Genomic DNA, 15,888 nt, shown 5'->3' on the forward strand with positions numbered 1-15,888 from the left:
GTTAACTAAAAACTGAAGTCTTGGGTTCTGTGTCCTCCACACAGAACCCTGATGTGGAAAAATGCTTGAAAGTATAAAGGACTGTGAACGACACGGGGAGGGGACTCCGGAGCTTATGGGTGTGTTCCTGCAAATCCCCCAAGATAAACTAGATGTTTTATACACGTTCGTATATATGATACTTCGCATCAAATTACAGTCATTTTGAAAGAAAGACCCACCCTTAGCTTTCCTGGGGGTGGGAAGCCTGAGACTGAAGACACGGCAGCATCTCCACCCCGAGAAAGAAGGGCTCTCCCCACACACACGCCTGGGGGCACATCCCTCTGCGTGTATACGTCTAGAAGCAGCATCACTGAGACTGAATTGCACAGCTCAAAGCAAACCCAGTTAGCTCAGGGCAAACAGACAGGGCCCTGTGTTTGGAGTATTGCTCTGGACCTCTGCGCCCATTTGACACGGTTCCAGGAGCCTTTCAACACGCTGTGAATAAATGGACGTCTCCCACGAACGCGTCTCCCAACAACAAGGTCTGCCCAGATGTGATCGGCCTGGAAGAAACAGCTCCAAGCATCCCAGGAAAGGGCGCCCAGCTCGTCACCTGGGCTGAGATCCACTGCCTCTGAGGGGCTCCAGAGCAGCAGGCCACTTGGCAGGTGGTGATAGTAAAAGGAGGATGGGGCAGAAGGGTGCCGCCCCGTCCCGGCAGACGGCCACCACTGCGTTGCTCGTGCTGTCCCAGATGCCCCGGGGAGCGTGTCCTGCTCCACTGCAGCCCCTCCTGGCCCCGCGGGCCCCTCCCTCACCTGCTCCGGCCCACATTCTGGGACCCAACCTCCCAGACCAGGGCCACCCCAGTTTTGGGGCAGGAGGGAGGTTAAAGCACAGAGGAATCTCTAAAACCGGCCCAGCCGTGCCCCGCAGTCCCGACCTTGACCTCCAGGAAGGCCTGAGGCTGTGAGACCCTCACCTTGACTCCACGAGGGCCTGGGTAGCCGATGGGGCCTTGGGGGCCGGGCGGACCCTGGAACCAGAGGGGAAAGCACGTTAGGCCTATCTCAGGTGGAGGGCGCAGGGCTCACTCTGGGCCACCCCCTGCATCCTTCCAGAACAAGCCAGAGAGCTTGCCTGCCCCTAGCACACTGCCCTCTCGCTCCGGGCAGAACGGATGGACGTCCCAGGTCGGACCCGCGGGGGTAGGCATGCGGGCACTGCCCAGCCCCACGGGGAAGGCACGTCCGCAGGGGTGTGTCAGGATGGGTGGGGACAGGGCTGGAGGCCCCTTCTGGACTGGAGATCCCAGAACGGGGGCGGGGGCAGCCCTGCCCATCCCGCAGGAGATGCTGGAGGGGCCGAGGGCACAGCCGGTACCCACCTGGCCTCCCTTCTCTCCCGGAGGGCCTTCTTTGCCAGGGTGCCCCTGTCAGGAAAGAGAAGGCTGGCGTGATTCAGTGGCCTCTGGGAAAGCAGGCCTGGCCATGCCCCAGCTTCCTTGCAGCTGTCTTCGAAACGGAGGGTCAGAGCCCAGGTCCCTCCCATTTCCTCCCCACCCCTCCCCACAGCGGCTTGGTCACCCCCAGTCCTTTAGCCCCAACCTCGGCTGCTTCATCTGTAAACTGGGAATAATGCCAGGCCCCGGCAACAGCAGAGGGGAATGTGCTTCAAAACCCACAGATGGGCTCCAGGCCCCACTGTGCACCAGTGTCCCCTGACTCAGCCACAGCCCGGCCTGCCCCCGAGTGCAGTGGGAGGGGACAGTGACCCAAGGGTGTTTGTTCAAGGCCACCCAGCAAAACCGAATCGGTGGCCAAACAAGGACAGTGAAGTGGGACCAGACCTCCCGGGTCCCAATGCACCCTAGGTCTTCAAAGCCACCCCCCCAGGTGACACAGAAGCTGAGTGCAGGGGAGAATATACATCCTACCCCACAGATGCAGAGCTGAGGCCCCGCGGAACTGCTCACGGCTCCTTGGTCACTGCCCCCTCCACTCTGGCCCCCATCAATTCTATTCTCAGGAACTTGACCTTCTCTGACTTTCTGACCCAAGCTGGTGACTAGGTTCAATGCCTCTGAGTTCACGAGCCAAACACAGATGATAAAAACAGAAACAGAAGTATTCATTATCCGGAAATACAGTTCTACCCCCAAGGATTCCAGTAAAGAGAGGCCATGTGGTGTGGTAAGAATGCTAGCAGGGCAGGGTAGGGCAGTCTGGTTCTACTCCTGGTAACACCCAACCCGCTGTGTGACCTTAGGTAAGTCACTTGCCCTCTCTGGGCCTCCACTTTCGAGTGTGTAAAATGAGAGGGTGGGTTGGCTGCTCATCCAGCTTGATTGTTCTCAAGTTCTAGGGTGCTACTTGTAGAACACAGCAGCACTGTGGAGACCCAGAGCTCATCAACTCAAGCAAATGATACGTGTGTGTGCTTTTCAATTTGTATTAGTCGTGAACTGGATCTGATGCCACTGCAAATAGCCTATCACGGTGGCAACGCGACGGGAAGGATGCAGAAGTTCCTTTGCAGGGTGGGGTACCCCAGGGAGCCCTTGAGGACACTTAGGCACCGGTCGGACCACGCCAGCTGCCCGGGCCTGGAAGGGACACACTGCCCGCCATCCCCCTTCCCAAGACGAGGCTCACGGCACCAGCAACCCAGGCCGGCAGGGCTGCACCCAAATGGTGCCCAGGAGAAGATCCTGCCCTGGGAGGGCTGGGAGGGAGGAGGGTCCTGCTCTCTTTGCCATGTGGGCTCTTCATGGGCCTTTTTTACAGTTTCCATCAAACCCAGAATTTTTCTGTGAAGGAGCTGAGGTGATGGACAGCTGTGGTGAAAGCCAGGCCCCAGAGACACACACGGGGGCAGACCCCACATCTCACTCACGTGGGGAAGAGGGCTGACCCCTTCAGTGGCAATGACCTCACTTACATGGTGGCGATAAGAATAGACCTGATCACAGTGTTTTGGAAGAGATAAAAGAGAGGGACGGATTGTCACCACGATTACTGTTTGTTTGTTTTCGGCCGTACCAGGCGGCCTGCGGGATCTTAGTTTCCTAACCAGGGATTGAACCTGTGCCCCCTGCAGTGGAAGCGTGGAGTCTTAACCACTGGACCGCCAGGGGAGTCCCTGCCATGATTACTGTTGTTTGAATCAAGGCCAAGCTTCTTAAATGCATTCTAAGTTGTAACTTTCTGGGCATGAGAGTCACTTTCTGGGGGGGAGCACAAGGCTCATTTATTTTAAATGTTTGAACAGAAAAAGATGGAGAGGAAATACATCGAAGTCAGAGCAGCCGCTTTCCCGCCGTGAAAGGCCGGGCTGTTTCCACCCTCCTTTCTACTCGCTGGCCTTGCCCCAGTATTCTATAACCAGCAAGACTCTGTAATGGAAAAGTAATAAAACTTAAATTATGTGTATTTGATATTTTTCTGATTAAAAAAGCAATATATGTTCATTGTAGACAAATGGAAAAATAATAAAGCTTAAATTATTTGTATTTGATATATTTCTGATTACTAAAGTAATATACGTTCATTGTGGACAATTAGGCAAGTGGAAAAGAAAATTAAAACCCTCCATAACCTCACCACTCATAGCAACGGTGGCCAAGGGTGATATAGCACAGCTAATCTATTTTCTCTGCACATTTGCATGCAAAATCGGCATCAGAAGATGTATTTTTAATTTACTGTTATATCATGAGCATTTCCTCATGTCACTGAATATTCAATGGAATTCAATTTTTTCCTGGCTCTGTAATATTCCTATGAGCCGTGATTCATCGCCCGCATCCTTTTTGTGTGCTGCCCAGAACAACCTCACAATGTATTCCAGAGCATCGAGTCTGCCCCGAAACCCCTCACACTTCTCAAAGGCTCTGAAATCTCTCTTCCTTTCTTTCTTCAGCCCAAGCCACACCAAAGCAACACAAAGGGGAAAAGGAACAAACCCTCTCTTTCAGGTTGATCAACCATGGGATGCCTCTGTTAAGGAGAGTATTTTTAAATCTTTTGCTGCCTCCCGATTCACCTAAGACAAGGATTCCGCTCCCCTCAGCCTGCAGTGTTGACGTTTTCCCTTTTTATCTTTTGCTTTGAGCATCTTCAGTGTTGACCCAGCACAACCACACTCCCTTGGGTCCTTCATACACTCATATTTTAAAGTGTGATGGTTGTTTGGGGAAGAGAAATGGAGAGGCAGCCTCCTGGCTCCCTAACCCTCTTAAAGGTCCCTCTTTCCCCACAGAATCTGAAAGGAAACTGGTGACCCTTTAGGGACCCTAGTGACTGGAGTTTCAATTCAGAGAGAGGGATTCCGGGGTGTGACCAGGAAGGTCAGGGAGGCAGGGGCCGTGTAGGCACCGCCCCCTTCCTGACATGATGCACTGAGGGAAACGCCCCATTGACACCCAATACTGCAGAGGATGCCATAGGAATGGGACCAGAGGCAGTTTCCATTTTGTGATTTTATTTATTTTCCTAATTTTCCAGAAGAAAATATCTTATCATTAGAAAATGCAATTAGGTGTCAATGTAAGTGAAAACACATAAAAGACATATTGCAAAATATTCATCTCTTCATATCCAAACTCAGTCCAGGAGACTGAGTCCCCCAAAGCAGTTCCAGCAGGAACGGGATTGTAATCTGCTGGTTCAGACAAAGACGGGACAATGGGTGACGTGTGATTCACGGGACCAAAGGATTCTCAGCCGTGAAAATGGAAAGACACCGTCGTCCTATGCCAATCACCAATCACCAATTAACGGTTGACAGACTGAACTTCCTTGCTTTGTTTTTAATGGCATTATTATTAACACAACAAAATAACTGTGTCCGAAATAAATAATTTCGCTAATCTCATTTTCTGAAATAGGCTCTCTATTCGGCATCAACTAAAAATAACCGAAAAACAAAAAACCCACCAGCAACTCACACAAGGGGGGTGGGTGCAGATAAGCTCAGGCAGATGGGCCCACGCCCAGCGGTTGTCACTTCCCCGCCCCTCCCCCTCACAGCTTGGCCACAGATGGGTTTGTCCCTCACTCCCTATTTCTAGGTAGCATCTACTTAGCTCCACAGCTGCGTGTTCACACCCCTCTTCTCCGTGCGTGATGGCTAAGAATACACCCGGCACTGGTGACACACACGATTGCTCGGAGCCCAGCCCAGCCCTCCGTAGATTCAAAAGTATGAGGCTGGGCTCTGATCACGAGCATCAAACCCCAATAAATAACGGCCGTTCCTACTCATGCAATCACCACCCTCTGATTGAACCACATTATGGAAAGTGTGTCCAAAACCCACTAAGTAATTCCTGAGCAATCAAGCTCGCCATCGGATAGGTCTTCATCGAAGGAGCTGGAAGAGGAGATGGGGGCCACGTGTGCATGGCCGTCTCGAGAGCGAGGGGAGGGGCCGTTTGCCCAGATTCCCAGTGCCCACCCCTGGGTGGACATGGGCAGGTGGGGTGTAAAGGGTGAGGTGGGCAGTGGTACTCACCGGGGGTCCATCAGCACCGGGCATTCCTGGGAGGCCTGGTTTACCCAGGGGGCCCTAGAACAAACCACAGACTCCATGAGCAGATGCCCCAGGGATCCCCTCAGCTGCCCACCCTCTCTACAAGCCCCCAAAGTTACTTTTCAACATTTCTGCTCAAAGGGCATTTGTTTAAAAAGGTTGCTCAGAGGCGCCCGCTCCCACTGGCTACAAAGCTTCCAGCCACGGGCAGCACCCAAAGGTAGTGGACCCTTTGCTGTTTCCAGAGCCTTCAGTTTTGCTACCAGAAAAAAATCACCCGCCAAGTGAAGTCAGGAGTTCTCCAACAGTGGCGGCCAGGGGCTATGATGCACTGAGAACCGCCCCTTTGAGGTCACTCTGCCGGTGCCGCCCCAGGTGCTGAGTTCACTGGACACCTGGGGCTGAGCCACAAGATGTGCAAGGACTCCGGCTCCGGTTCTGTCCCCAGCATGTGGACTCGGGGTGCCGAGGATATATTTAGGGTAGCCAAATTTAGCAAGAAGAAACAAAACAAAACAAACAACAAAACGAGATGCCCAGTTAAATCTGGAATTTCAGACAACACAGTTCAAATTTAACTGAGTGTCCCATATCTGTTTTTCTTCTCAAATCTGGCAACCTTATACATAGCTAAAGAAAGAAAGGAGGGAGGGAGGAAGGGGGGGAAGGAGGGAAGGGAGGGAGGAAGGAAGGAAGGAAGGAAGGAAAGAAGGGAGGGGGAGGGGGGAGAGAGGGAGGGAGGGAAGGAAGGAAGGAAGGAAGGAAAGAAGAAAGGAAGGAAGGAAGTGGGAAGAAGGAAGGAAAGTGTGGAGGGGGAGGGGGGGAGGGGGAGAGAAGGGGGAGGGGGGAGAGAGGGAGGGAGGGAAGGAAGGACGGAAGGACAAAGGTCCACACCACAAGCTGGTGACCAGTGCTCCTAATGCACCCCACAGGCAAGCACCCCTATGCCCAGCTCAGCCCACCTACCTTTTCTCCTGGAGGTCCGATTGCACCCTGGGGGCCTGGAAGACCCTGGGAGGGGAAAGAGTGAGCAGGAAAGGTCAGGGAACTTTTCGACTGACTCAGAACCCCTCCCTGCCATCTGTCCATCTTCCCCCGACCCGCTCCCTCATCTGGGTGCCGACCCCATCCTGGGTCACCTCCAGGCTGCGGGGCCCTCGGGGCTGCACTCAGCGGCCGCTCACGCCCCGGGCACTGCAGACCTGCACCTCCCACTGCCCACAAGCCCACCCGGCTCACTCACCTGGGCGCCTGGATTACCCTGCTGTCCCGGGGGGCCGGGCTCTCCCTGGGGACCCTACAGGAAACACAAGTGAGGCACTGAAGGGGGCTCTGGAGGGCGAGCAGGGGGTGCAATCTGCTGTCGTGCCCAGACGGGAAGGCAGGGGGCTAGATCCAGCCCCCGCCGGGCCGGAAGCACATGCCTGTGTCTGTGCAGGCACGGCAGACAGCTGGCCAGGAGGGGCAAGAGACAGGACCTACCAGAAAATATCCCACCCGCCGAAAATTCCCAAATCCTCACGCCAGCTAAATTCTCCCGGGCCCTTAAAAGAGACGCATGAGACCCCTCTCTCTCTCAGTGGGCGCTGTCACAGCACCTGGCCACCACCAGCTTGCCACGCACAGCGAGAAAGAGGCTTCCCTCCACACCTGTGCTGACACGGTCGGGCTCTGGATGGAGCAAAGCACCGACTCGGGGATCTCACACGTCTCCTGCTGGAGGCCTGCACCTCGCGGGGCCGGGGCTCAGAGTCTGTGCCCTCCCTGTCACATCCCCATCTGGTTTGGTGGCATGGATCCCCCTCCCCTGCCCCGAGCAGCTGGGAGTGAACCCAGGGGTCACCGCCATGAGACCGGGGCACGGGACCTCCAGACTTACCACATTGCCTTTCGGGCCTGGTTGGCCATCCATTCCCGTCACACCCTGGATGAATGACATTGAAACAAAAGATACTGAAAATTAACAAAGCTCCACAGGAAAAGTCCACTCAACACAGCTTGGTCCCTGCCCGCAATGTCAGAGGACGCCACACCCTTTGAGGGAGGGGAAAGGCTTGATCCCGAATAAACCCCGAGATTGGCTAGGGTTTAGCGGGGCTGCCAGGCCCCAGCATCACGTGGGGCAGCCCTGAGTTCTCGGACAGCTGGGCAGAGGGGCCAGCCCTGGGGAAGCCACCCCCTGGATAGAGCCCTGCCAGAACCACAGTCTTCTGTCTCCCTCCAGGAGCTGCCAAGATGCTACTGGAAGTGTTTTCAAGGGGAGGAAATGGGCGTCCTGGTGACAGAGCGAACCCTGCACCTCCACCTGCAAGCCCACACCTGCCGGGGCTGCCTCCCACGGGTGAGCATCAGGGCCCCACAGACACCCAACGCGAACACTGGGCAGCGTGCACAGCCGTCAGTGCGGGCAGCTGCCGGCAGGCCCGAGTGGACCACAAGCTGGGGGCGGGATCTCGAGGGCAAGGATGGGACAGACACGCGAAGGACTTACAGGAGGTCCAGGAGGGCCTGGGGGCCCCTTCGGCCCCAGCAGACCACGAGGCCCCTGCGAGAGGAAAGAGCAAGGAAGGTTCAGACTCGGCCAGGAATCCCAGCCCCCTGCCCCATCCCCAGCCTCCCTCAGCGAATCCTCTTCCCAGAGCCTCTGCTCCTGAGGCAGGTCTCCCGGCCTGCGGCCAACTCAACTCCCCCTCCTCCTCTGCTTCAACTCCTCACCGCACCCCAGCTCTCCGCCCGGGCTCTCGGAACCAGAGGCAGGGCTGGCTAGAACTGATAGGGGCTCAGTACCCGCTCCCTGGCCGGGAGGGGCATGTGTGTGGGAACCGCCCCACGTACAGGGGCAGGGGCCACAGAGCGGTCACTACCTGCCAGGGGAAGGACCCACATCCGGACGGCTCCCTCCCTCCCTGTCAGCTGGAGAGCTAGAGCCTTCCAAGGCACGGCGATTTCGAGTGCCTTTAATTTTGATAGGACCTTCTCAGACGCACTAGAAGAGAAACCCTTCCCACGTTCATTGCCACTTAAATGTTCCCTTCCTTCTTTTAATACCTAGTCACGTAAATGTTTTTCAGAAGTTAATAACCCAGAAGGCATCGCCTAGACCCGTGTTAAGGGGGGAGCTGTGTTGATGAACCCCCATTGTGGCTAACCAGACACCTAGGGTGTAATTTAGTCCCAAGCGGAGGTGCAAACGCCGACCCCGGGCGGGCTCTCCTCCACGCAGCGCCTGCAATATTTCTCCTCAGTTAACGTCCCCGGATGTGTATGGCCACGTTGACGTGGGTAACAAAAATGAGATGTTTGAAAAGTAACAGCAAGTGAAAAGGAATTAATGTCCTTCTGTCACTGAGGAAATCTGCTCTGGTCTTAAACAGAAGTCAGCTTAGGTAAAGAGCTTTTGGAGGCCCGGGTGGGGGCAGCCTACTGGAGGACTCTTTATTTGGAAAATGTAGCCATCAGAAAGTGTGGCAGGTCAAGTGACTGCCCCTGGACACCTACCCTGATGGACCCAGGACACCCAGCATCATGGACCCTGGACACCCAACATGGTGGACCCTGGGCACCCACCATCGTAGACACTGGACACCCACCATCATGGACCCTGGACACCCACCACGTCTGTACCTGGAGTCCCAACCACGACCTTCAGGGGCAGGGGCTTCCTCCCTGGCAAAGGCTCAGGCTGACTCCTTAGCACTGTCCACCCACCTCACCCGTTCCTTTCCCGGGAGATCCCCAGATCTGTGTGTCTCAAGGCTGAGCCCCTCTCGAATCTATGCTCTGAGTCGATCCCTGATTCTGGCCAGAGCATCAAGGAGGAGATACAGAAGCCCACCCAGTCAGTGGACTTACAGGCTCCCCGGGCAGCCCTCTGGGCCCGACTTCTCCATCGTCACCCTGTGGGGGAGAAAAGAGGCAGGACTTTAGGGATAAGCCATAAAACCTGGACACGAGAGAGACAATTTTTCCTTCATCCGTGCAGGATTCTTTGGCCTGGGGCTGCTTCAGCATATGCCAGTTACTAGTCCCTGCGCCAGCAGGAAAAGCCCCGAGTGTCCCCACTCCCAAAGGCTGCAGGTAAAAGGCGAGGTTTGGGGCTCACAAACCACAGCCCCAGTGAGGGGAAAGCTGGGCAGGAAAAAAAATCAATGGTTACCTGACAGGTAAAGACACGGATAAAAACTAGAACGGCAGAAACTAGACAGAGATAGATGGGAGATAGGTAGAAAGACAGCAAGATAGAGAGAGATGATGTATAGATAATAGGTAGAGGATAGATAAATAGTAGGTAGGTAGCTTGATGAATAGATAATAGGTAGATAGATCACAGATAGATAGAGATAAACAGATATAGATAGATGATAGATAGGTGATAGAGATAAACAGATGTAGATAGATGATAGATAGATGATAGAGATAAATAGATATAGATAGATAAGTGATAGGTAGATAGAGACATGAATGATAGAAACTGGGGTAGGGCAGGATCCTGAGAGAATCACCAGATGCCCTGGGCCAACCCCAAGGGGCCCTAATGTCTTAAACACAGACAGGGGAGCAAACCAGGATGAGTCTTTTCCTTCTGGCTCTACAAGGAAAGCTGCCTTAGCTTGCCTGGTTCACGACCAGGAGCTGCTTGTTCACACCCCGCTTCCCTCCATCAAGGCACTGCCCCCTGCTCCTTCCTTCAGCACACACATGCACACACCCTGTGCAGGCACGTGCACGCACACACACCCACATGCACACAGACACACTGCAAACGCACGCACACACGCCCACTCACAGTGCACATGTACACACGCAGCCCTGCACGCGCGTGCACCTGCATGCACCTCCTCATTCCAGAAGCACAGACATCTGGGGACCCCCTCCCCTCTCTCATCTTACAGTGGACCGTGCAGGCTGAGGCCCCAACAGGAGACAGTGCCCTGATGATGCCACAGCCCAGGAGCTGTCAGGACAGGCATGCCCCTCTTTCCCAGATACTGGGGCTTCTAAACCTGTCCCCAAAATACCCCTAACGCCCGAAGAAACTGTCTAAGTGACTGGGGCGCACGGAGGGAGGGGGCCGCAGGCTTCTCTGCCACAGGAGGGCTGTGCTTCCGTCTAAGGACATCGCTTGGTCTGCAGCCCCACCAAGATGCACCTGACAGAACCAGGACTCGGGGCAGAGCCCACCTGAGCGCCCGACCTAGCCCAGGCCCTGACCTCGGATGGCATCACCGCCCCTCGCTCTGTCCACACGCTTCCCTCACCTTGTCCCCACCTCCAGGGCCAAGGAAGGTCATTTTCTGTACTCTCTGCACCTCACTCCTCACCCCAGATCCCAAGCTCTGCCACTCGCTGCCTCTGGCCGCCCCTCACTCAGACACGGAGCTTATCGGCTCCCCCAACATCGAGGTCTGAGATCTGCTTCTACAGGAAGGAAGTCCTGTGTGGCCGTCTGTCCACCCCCATCAACTCCCCTCCCCCCGACGCAGGTGCCGATCACTGCTACCAGCATCTTGTACAGTTTTCACCGAGCAGACGGGCAGCAGGTGTGGCCCACACACGGCAGGATACGCACCCTTTCTCCGTCTTCCCCTGGAGGTCCCGGAGGGCCAGAAGGACCAGGGTCGCCCTGGGAAGGCAAGCGGGGTCAGCGTTAGGCCCGCGGGCAGACACGCACGGCTGTCTCAAGCCCCCCATTTCGTCTTTCTCTGCTTCTGAGACTGAAAATCCCAACCGCCTCCCAAGACTTTCCCAGAGTCACAGAGGACCCCTTTGGAGACAGGGCCTCCTGGCGTGACGGGCTGCAAAGCTGGCTGGCAGGACTCTCAACCCGGGACTCGGTGTCCTGGAGGAGGGTTGGCTGGACCGGCACCCAAGGACCGGCGGGCACCCCAGGACACCGAGGCAGGGTCTGAGCTGCACCCTACTGACCTCTCCGTGTGAAGCAGGGGCACACCCCAGCCCCGCACCGCCCCCTGAAAGGGCCACCACGCTGCACTGTGAAGGTCAGCGCTGGTCCACCTGACACCCCTGCAGCTTCAGGCCTTGCACACCATCGGGGCTCAATACGTGCTCATCTGTCAGTCCCACGGATTGGCCCTTCCCTCCGGTTTCCCCATGAGTGTTGGAGAACGTGGGTAAAGAAGCTTTGGCTAAGGCACACGAGCCACTTCTCAGGGCGGCAGAGACGTGACGGGTGACCCTTATGACAGAATCAACAGCGTGTGTGTGTGTGTGTGTGTGTGTGCGTGTGTGTTGACGTGCACACATGCGTGTGACTGCATGCCCAGGATATGCCAAAACATGAAAGGGGCATTGTTTACATCAAAGAAAACAGGTTAAGGGCTGCAAAGAGCATCTCATGGGGACACATGGGATGGGGCAAGATAACAGGCGGGCCCCCGACCGCAGCGTGAACCCCGACCCCCATCCACGGGGCGGTCACGTGGGACCAGCCCACCTCCTAGAGTCGCCCCTTTAACGGTGAGAAGGGTCCTTGGGTCCCAAAAGGGCAGCCACTGGGTTTCCTGAAGGTGTGGAGGGCCCCTTAACAGAGTGGGTTTCCCACGGGAGCTCTACATTCCTTGCCTCATCCCCTCGAGGGGGCCACTGGCTCTGTCACCATCAGCTGCGGGTGCGAAATCGGCTCTCCTTGGGCTGACCTTCCATCCCCAGGGATGTCACGCCCGCGTCCAAGTCCACTGCCCCAGCCCTATGAGGCTCACCAGCGACCACTTTGGAATCGAGTGCCCAACCCCCCAGGAAGCCTAAGGCTGCACAGAAGAGCCTCCCGACAGCACCTCCCCCAGCAGCTCCCAGAGAGGAAACACTCACCCGGTGGCCCTTCTCTCCCGGCAGCCCAGCCAGGCCATCGAAGCCACGGTCACCCTGCGAGGAGGACAGAGGGCAGCTCAGCCCGTGCCACACGGCCGCTCCACCTGCCTCGGGCCACAGTCTACGCAGCGCCTGTGCACCCGGGGCCCCAGGACCCCACGGAGGGGCCCCTGGCCGCCGCCCCATCACACATTCCACAGCCTTGCGTCCATAATCCCAATGCTTTTCCCCAAAATACCAACAAAGGCTGCAAACAGAGAGATGACCTCTGTCCCAGAGCCACAGACAGCGGCCCGGAGGGTCCTGAGACCTCAGTGTTTCGGGTGATGGCTGCGAAGTCGGTGTGTGTGTGTGTGTGTGTGTGTGTGTGTGTGCGCGCGCGCGCACCTGCTGTCTGCCTGTGCCTCGTATCATGACACCTTCGGAGCTCAGAGTGCCGCCCGCACACAGCAGGTGCGCCTACCCCTCTGGCGGGTGGCCCAGCTCCGCCCACCCTCGGGCACCCCAGCTCCCCAGCCAGCCCTCCTTCTGCCACCCAGGTGGCCTCCTGGAGTCTAGCTCCCCGCCTCATGGGTGTTGCAAGCCATGTGGGATTGAAGTCAGGAGAAGACTAGTTCAGGCTTGAATACTTTTGTTGTTGAAAGAAGGCTGTAAGGTACCGGGACAGATTCAGGAACCTTCTCCTCCTCCGTCACCGCACGTCCCTGAAAACCAGGGCCGCTCGTTCGCTCGGCACTCACAGGAGCACCCGAGGGCCGATCCACGCCAGTTACCGGGGGAGCAGGTGCAGTGCCCCGTGGTGGGTTTGGGGACCCCTGAGAACAGCTGCTGTCCCCACTGGGGGCTCCTCGCTGGAGAAAGTCAGCACTTCCTCCAGCACCTTGTACGGGCTTTAGACGAACACCTCCAGGGCCGAGAAGGAAGGGTCGACCAGGAACAGCGGGAGTTTCATCCCAGATTCGGGGACAGAGGGATGGGCACACCGAACCTCCACAGCCGGGAGGGGTGGGGCTTCCCTGGGCTCCCGCGGCTGCCCCGGGGCACACGCACACGCCTCAGCTCCACGGCCACCCACGCGCAGTCTACTCGCTCCCTGCAACTCCGAAGAGCTCAGACACCCCAAATCTCGGCAAGAGGACTTCCTGCCCCGTGGACTTGTGAGAGAGCCATGAAATTCTCCCCACCAGCCCCCGTCTTTGTGTCAACGTGCCAGAGGAGCTGATCCAATCTGAACCTTCCAACCCCCAAGGTCGTACCCCCGGATGAGGGCAAATGTCCGAGTCATCACGTGTCATCACAACCACGTGCTGATGCCGTGGTGACGCTGACCGAGGAACGGGCACCAGGAGGTGGCGGGCGGCACCTACCTTGGGGCCAGTCTGTCCAGGCATGCCTCTTGCTCCGTCGCTGCCAGCTCGCCCCTGGAACGGAGCGGGGCAAACTGTCAGTACGCAGGAGTGGCCGGCTTACCGAGACCTCTGAGCGCAGGCGTCCTGTGACACCAAGCGGAGGTTTCCACAGCCCCGGGGGGCTGGCTGGCCCAGAGGACCCCGATCCGGAGTCCCGGCTGCCGTACGCGGGTTCTGGCCTTTCCGAGCCTCGCCAGCCTGAACCTTGGAGCGGGGCTAACGCGCTTGCCCCCCTGTGTTGCTGAGGACGTGGTATGCACGAGACGGTGTGACGGGCGGCGACCGAGGGGCCGTGGGACCCGCTTCACAACCCGGGAGAGAGCCCGCCCCTGACAGCTGCACATGTCCTGTCCACCAGCTGACATCAAGGGAAAGCCCAGAGAGCCACAGGGCGAGAGAAAGCATCTGGTTAGTGCGATGGAGGGGGAGGAAAGTGAGGCCCAGAGGGGTGGGCTGGCTCTCGAAGGCCATGCAGCCGCCTCCAGGCAGGGTCTGGACGGTGAGCTCGACCCTCCGTGCCCGGGGGCCACTCCCACGGCCACTCCTTCCAGCCGGGGCAGCAGGCCCACGGTGCCCACCTGGGGCTGGAGGACAGGGCCCCGACCTACCAGGGTCCCCGATAAAGGCCGCAGTCCCCCAGGAGAGCCTGCCAGGCGTGAGGCCACCTAGATGGGGGCGGGGACCACGGCAGATGTCCACTCGCTGATAAGGAACGTCAGGCAGCTGAGCATAAACTCCCGGCCTGGATCAACATCACGTCCTCTCCAGGCCACACGTGCCTGACCCAAGAGGCCTCGCCAGGGGCACCGGGGCTGCGCTGACGGGCAGAAAGGCCTCACGGCACGGCCAGGACGGGGAGGGCAGCACGAAAGCGGCGAGGGTCTGGGGGGACCACCAAGAGGCAGCCTGCGCACCCCAGGTGAAAGGTTACAAGGAACCGCCAGGGATGAAAAGTCATCTCGGAACATGCACCCGAGCAACGCAGCTCCAGGCGGAACACTGACATGACCCCGTGAACAGAGGGGCCGACCGGGAGCCTCTCCTCAAATTTCCAAACGTTTTCAGAAATCAAGAGAAATCTGTCAGAAGAGTTGACAGGATTTCACTGCAGGACATTGCGGGCAAACGGCAGGACGCTTCTCTCACGCTGACGGGCTCCGCACTGCACAAAAAACTAAAGGGACAGCCCGCCATGCGGCCTTGAGCCCCTCCCGCCGTCCCCTCCTCTCCAGCCTCATTCCTCCAGCACATGCGTATCCACGGCCCTGATGCCATGGTCTCTGCCACGGGTCACCCTACGAACCATCGCTGGCATCCTCCCCTTTTCAGTTTTCACCTCGCCCTGACCGAGAAACCGTTTCCACTGAAACTTGACAATAAGTGTTTACAGAGATACAAAAGACCCTCAAAGAAATAAAATGCCTTTCAAACCAGATCCAAGATAAACCACCTCACTGTCTACCGAGAACCACTGAATTCTGGCATCAGTGGTCCTTTTAGAATCATCCGTGCACCCCTCTGCCTCGAGCCTGGGTCCCCTCCACGATCCGTGAAACCTGCAGCCTTGAGGGGCCAGCATGAGACAGCCGTGCCTGAGTGCTGGTCGCTCCATCCCTTGCCTTGTAACTACAATTAACTCCCAGGACAGAGGCCCTGTAACCACTAAGGAATTATGCATTTTTGCCTTGTATACTTTGCAGCTAAAGCAAGAACTGGCAGCTCAGTGGCGACCCACCATTCCTTGCAGGGGTTCATCTAGGTATAAATACAACACAAGAACGTGTAATTTTTTCATTCGGTAGAAAAATTCACTTGATGAAAAGATCCACTAGTTAGAGTCTGATGTGGGTTAATGAGGATTTCCCGAGCTCGGCTGGATGGTGTTCATTAATTTATATTAGGTTATAAATGCATGCTCTCTGTCAGTAGCCACGGTCTTAATGGAAGCAAAGCAGTTCCATCCACTAAAATTACAACCCAAACAGAGAATCCAGGAGTCTAGGAGCACAGGTAAGGTGCGGGGGGCCCGAGCAGCTGGCCGGCCATTCCCCCCAAACCAAAGCCATTTCTGGAGAAATGAGGCTACCCCCAAAGAAAGGACCACCGATCATTTTGTCTTTTCCATACTTGC

The 15,888-nt window shown here is 56.9% G+C and overlaps 1 protein-coding gene across 2 annotated transcripts in view; it reads right to left on the bottom strand.

The window, feature by feature from the left end:
• The window catches only part of COL5A1 (collagen type V alpha 1 chain), a 159,631-nt gene that overhangs the window by 56,588 nt on the left and 87,155 nt on the right, over positions 1–15,888 (bottom strand). For both annotated transcript variants that reach the window (XM_022578272.2, XM_022578270.2), the window contains exons 17-27: positions 13,716–13,769; positions 12,349–12,402; positions 11,090–11,143; positions 9,373–9,417; positions 8,012–8,065; positions 7,400–7,444; positions 6,764–6,817; positions 6,487–6,531; positions 5,503–5,556; positions 1,376–1,420; positions 971–1,024 (exon numbers count right to left, since the gene is read on the bottom strand). In XM_022578272.2, coding sequence (XP_022433980.1) covers positions 971–1,024; positions 1,376–1,420; positions 5,503–5,556; positions 6,487–6,531; positions 6,764–6,817; positions 7,400–7,444; positions 8,012–8,065; positions 9,373–9,417; positions 11,090–11,143; positions 12,349–12,402; positions 13,716–13,769 — 558 coding nt within the window. The remainder of the gene's footprint in view (positions 1–970; positions 1,025–1,375; positions 1,421–5,502; positions 5,557–6,486; positions 6,532–6,763; positions 6,818–7,399; positions 7,445–8,011; positions 8,066–9,372; positions 9,418–11,089; positions 11,144–12,348; positions 12,403–13,715; positions 13,770–15,888) is intronic.

The sequence above is a fragment of the Delphinapterus leucas genome, chromosome 6, assembly GCF_059928025.1.
Source record: "Delphinapterus leucas isolate spDelLeu-1000000601 "Yukka" chromosome 6, BTC_Dleu_Yukka2, whole genome shotgun sequence".
Classification (NCBI taxonomy): Eukaryota; Metazoa; Chordata; class Mammalia; order Artiodactyla; family Monodontidae; genus Delphinapterus; species Delphinapterus leucas.